The 4,402-nt window shown below is 34.7% G+C and overlaps 1 protein-coding gene across 1 annotated transcript; it reads left to right on the forward strand.

The window, feature by feature from the left end:
• The first annotated feature begins 1,459 nt into the window (after positions 1-1,459).
• LOC110791895 (L-type lectin-domain containing receptor kinase S.6) lies at positions 1,460-4,162 on the forward strand. The gene has a single exon (XM_021996665.2). It carries the CDS (start codon positions 2,025-2,027, stop codon positions 4,008-4,010), a length of 1,986 nt encoding a protein of 661 aa, XP_021852357.1. The 5' UTR covers positions 1,460-2,024; the 3' UTR covers positions 4,011-4,162.
• Positions 4,163-4,402: the final 240 nt, after the last annotated feature.

Consider the following 4,402-nt stretch of genomic DNA (forward strand, 5'->3'; position numbering starts at 1 on the left):
CTCCAATCGCCTAACAAGGATAATGGTTTCGTCATCATCCCAAAGGGGAGACACAAATTAGGTGTCTACAACGTGGCATTCAACTTTTTAATTCAAAAATAATTTTGAAATCTTATTTTTCATTGGCCGAAACCATTAGATTTCCTACATGGCGCTCTAATATTGGATTAATGTTTGATTTTGGATTGAATTTTATTTTAGATTAGTATTTAATTTTGGATGAATTTTATTTTATATTTAATTTTTAATTATTGAGCGTTGGATTTTGGATGGAATTGTATATATATTAATAATTAATTAATTAATTAATTTTAATATCTACGTGACACCTAATTAATTATCTACGTGGCACTCAATTTTTTAATTATTAATTAATAAAAATATCTACGTGACACCTAATTATTTATCTACGTGGCATTCGACTTTTTAATTCAAAAATAATTTTGAAATCTTATTTTTCATTGGCCGAAACCATTAGATTTCCTACATGGCGCTCTAATATTGGATTAATGTTTGATTTTGGATTGAATTTTATTTTAGATTTGTATTTAATTTTGGATGAATTTTATTTTAGATTTAATTTTTAATTATTAGAGCGTTGAATTTTGGATGAAATTGTATATATATTAATAATTAATTAATTAATTTTAATATCTACATGACACCTAATTAATTATCTATGTGGCACTCAATTTTTTTAATTCAAAAATAAATTAGAAATCTTATTTTTCTTTGGCCGAAACCATTAGTAATACTAGGTGGCGCTCTAATATTTCAACAAATATGCCTCCTATATATATATATATATATATATATTAGATTATTCAAGTAGCTTTCACCAAAAATATATATATATATATACTTCGTATATTATTTAGTAGCAAAATATTTATGTAAAATGTTCAAATAAACGCAACGCTAAAGTAAAAACGAAATAAAGAAACTTTGACTTATTGCAAGATCAAAATTTCATCAATTTGATATTTAGTACTCATACTTGATTTTGAAATAACCTCTTAGATCCAAGCCAATCTGATACTCTCTCCATCCCTTAATACTCGTCCCATTTTGATCGGTACAGTATTTTAGGCAATTTAATTGACTTATTAACTTATTAGACAGTAGTTGATAGTTGAATATTTTTTTAAGGTTAGTGTGTAAAATAAAGAGGTGGGTGTGCCCGTCAAAAAAAAAAAAAAAAGAGGTGGGTGTGGGGTGAGTTGAATTTTTTAATGTTCTTTTTAAAGAAGTAAGAATATAGGTGGGTCTATAATAAGTGAAAGAAATAATATAACATTAATAAAATATGTCATTTATAGAAACCACACGTGTATTAGAAAATGATTTTATAAGGAAAAGAGACGAGTATTAAGGGAAGGATGGCGTACTAGTCGACGAACATATTGGAGAAAGGGCAAATAGTTTAACGCATTTCATTACTCCCTCCGTCCCGGAATACTTGACCTGTTTTCCTTATCGGGCCGATGTTTCTTAAAATGGAAATATTCTAACAATATTATATTATTTCTCACTCCACCCCTATTAACCCACCTACCCCCTACTCCATATAAAAAATAATTAAAAATTCAACCCCTACTCTCACCCAACCCCACCTCTTAACCTACCTCCCACTAACTACATTAAAATAATACCCCACTATCAACTACTACCTATTAAATTAAATAAGTCAATTCAAGTCCCTTAAACTCTGTGCCGGTCAAATCGGGTCGAGTATTTCGGAACGGAGGGAGTAAATAATTAAAAAAGTCATAAAGTTGATGAAAAAAACAAAAAAAAAATCACAAAAAAACAAAAAAAAAAACCGTTGTCTGTTTTCCCTCCCTAATACCTTTCCGGCTTTCCCCCTCCCTTTATCTCTTCTCCACATTCCTCTGTTCAAACCAGAATCCAATACTTCACTAAATTCACCACCTTCACACAAAAAAAAAAAAAAAAAATACAGAGAAATCACGATTCAATCGTTCAATCCAATCCAGATTTAAGTTTCATCATTTCAAACAACAATGTTTCCTGAATTCATCACGATCTTCACCTTAATCTTCATCTTCAACCTCCCTTACACGTTCTCTCTCCCCTTCATCCCCGCCACGAATATCACCTTCTTCGGTGATGCGCACTTAATCATCCACCCCGAAACAAACCTCTCTTCCATAAGCTTAACCCAGCAGAATCCTTCTTCTTCAGGCAGAGCTTTCTACTTTTACCCACTTCAATTTCTTGATCCCGAGACCAATTCCTCTGTTTCTTTTACTTCCCACTTTTCCTTCAGTATTACGCCTTCTTCTCCCTCAAATCCTGGTGATGGTATCGCATTCTTGATCACCTCTGACTTGGGGTTGTTTAGTTCGAGATTTACTCATCTGGGTATGCCTGAATTCAGCTTGAACTCTCAAGAATCGTTTTTCGCGGTCGAATTCGATACGAAATTCGATCCTTTAACTGGGGATGTTAATGATAATCATGTGGGTATTGATGTGAATTCTTACATTTCTTTGGTTTCGGATGATGGGTTATTGGGTGAAGTTGATTTGAGTAGCGGAAAGAAGATTAATGCTTGGATTGAGTACAGAAAATCAGTGAAAATTGTCAGGGTTTGGGTAAGTTATTTCCCAAACAAGCCCTTAAACCCTGTAGTTTCTGCTCAGATTGATCTTTCTAAGTATATGAAGGAGTCAATGTACGTGGGTTTTTCTGCTTCTAATAGAGATGGCTCTGCACTGCATGTTATTGATGGATGGGAGTTCAAGACTTTCGAGTTTGATTATTCGACTGTTGATAAAGATTTAGAGGGAGGAGATTGTATGAACTGCATTCCGGGAGAAGGTTCTGATGGCGACAGCAAGAAAGATGATAAGACAGTAGATATTGCATTGACTGTAGTTATATCTGCATTGAGTCTTTTTGCTATTGTTGTAATGTTTTATTTGATCTGGATGTCTAGGAAAGATGTGGAATCAAAGAGAGAAAAAAGCAGGAGGATTGAATTGAAGACAGGGCCAATAAAATTACATCTGTCAGAGATCGAATCGGCTACTAATGGTTTTAGCAAGAGTAAGATCATAGGTCAAGGAGCATCTTCAACAGTTTATAGAGGAATTCTTTTCCATGGACAAGTTGTGGCTGTAAAAAGATTGAATGATGTTGGCAATGGTAATAACCTAATAAAACCATTTACCAATGAATGTACTGGTATGGCTCGAAAATTGAAGCATAAAAACCTGGTTCAACTGTTGGGGTGGTGCTGTGAAAAGAATGAACTTATCCTAGTATATGAGTTTCTGCCTAATGGTAACCTTGATCGGAATCTGCATAGAGATTCAGATGCTTTTCGTGTACTAACTTGTGAGCAAAGGCTGAACATTGTGTTGGGTATAGCTTCTGGCCTCACATATTTGCATGAAGAATGCAGTAGACAGATCATTCATAGGGATGTTAAGACTTGTAATGTGATGCTTGATTCAGACTTTAACCCTAAACTTGGTGATTTCGGATTGGTTAAGGTATATGATCGAGATTCTAGAACGAGAAAACCAACAATTCCAGCAGGAACAATGGGGTACTTAGCCCCGGAGTATGTTTACTCAGGTATTCCTACAATAAAGTCAGATGTTTACAGTTTTGGGGTGGTAGTTTTAGAGGTGGTTTCAGGAAGGAGACCAGTGGAGGAGAAAGGAGGGTTTCTGATTGATTGGGTGTGGAATCTATGGGAAGAAGGAAAAGTGATTGAGGCCATTGATTGGAGGATGATGGGGATGTATAGTAAGGAAGACATGGAAAGGATGCTAAAGGTTGGTTTGTGGTGTGTGCACTCTGATAAGAAGAAAAGACCTACCATTAAAAAAGCAGCTATGATGCTAAGAGGGGACCTACAGGTGCCTGATTTACCAGCTAAGAGGCCAGATTTGAAGCTCAGAAATGCTGCAGGTGATGACTTGGAGTTGGAGGACTGTCCCTGGGCTACTCCTAAAACTCATTTCAGTGAGCATTGATTAAGGTCTCAAGCCATGAATTCAGTGGTTTGTTATATCTTAATTGTGTCAAATTGTCAATATTTTACAAGTTTCTCAGTCAATTCTAGTGTTCGTACTTGGTATATGTCAAGGAAATAGGGAATAAATAAATGACTCAATTCTAGTCTTCATATCTTCGCACTTTTGTTTCAAGTTGGGAAATACACTTGTATTACTGTAAAAAAAGCTGGTAATTTTACAAGATAAGTTGGACTGCAGTATACCACCACGCGTCCTCTTTGCATCTTCAACAGCTAATCATTTGATAATACACATTTTCAACCAAAATGTCAAGTAACTGTCTTTGAAACATGAACCTACGTTCCTGCAAATATAACATTTGGTGCTGAAAGTTGAATCCCAAAGGTGAA

The sequence above is a fragment of the Spinacia oleracea genome, chromosome 4, assembly GCF_020520425.1.
Source record: "Spinacia oleracea cultivar Varoflay chromosome 4, BTI_SOV_V1, whole genome shotgun sequence".
Lineage (NCBI taxonomy): Eukaryota > Viridiplantae > Streptophyta > Magnoliopsida > Caryophyllales > Amaranthaceae > Spinacia > Spinacia oleracea.

Coding starts and splice junctions, on each gene's coding strand:
- LOC110791895 (XM_021996665.2), top strand. CDS start 2,025: ATGTTTCCTGAATTCATCACGATCTTCACCTTAATCTTCATCTTCAAC.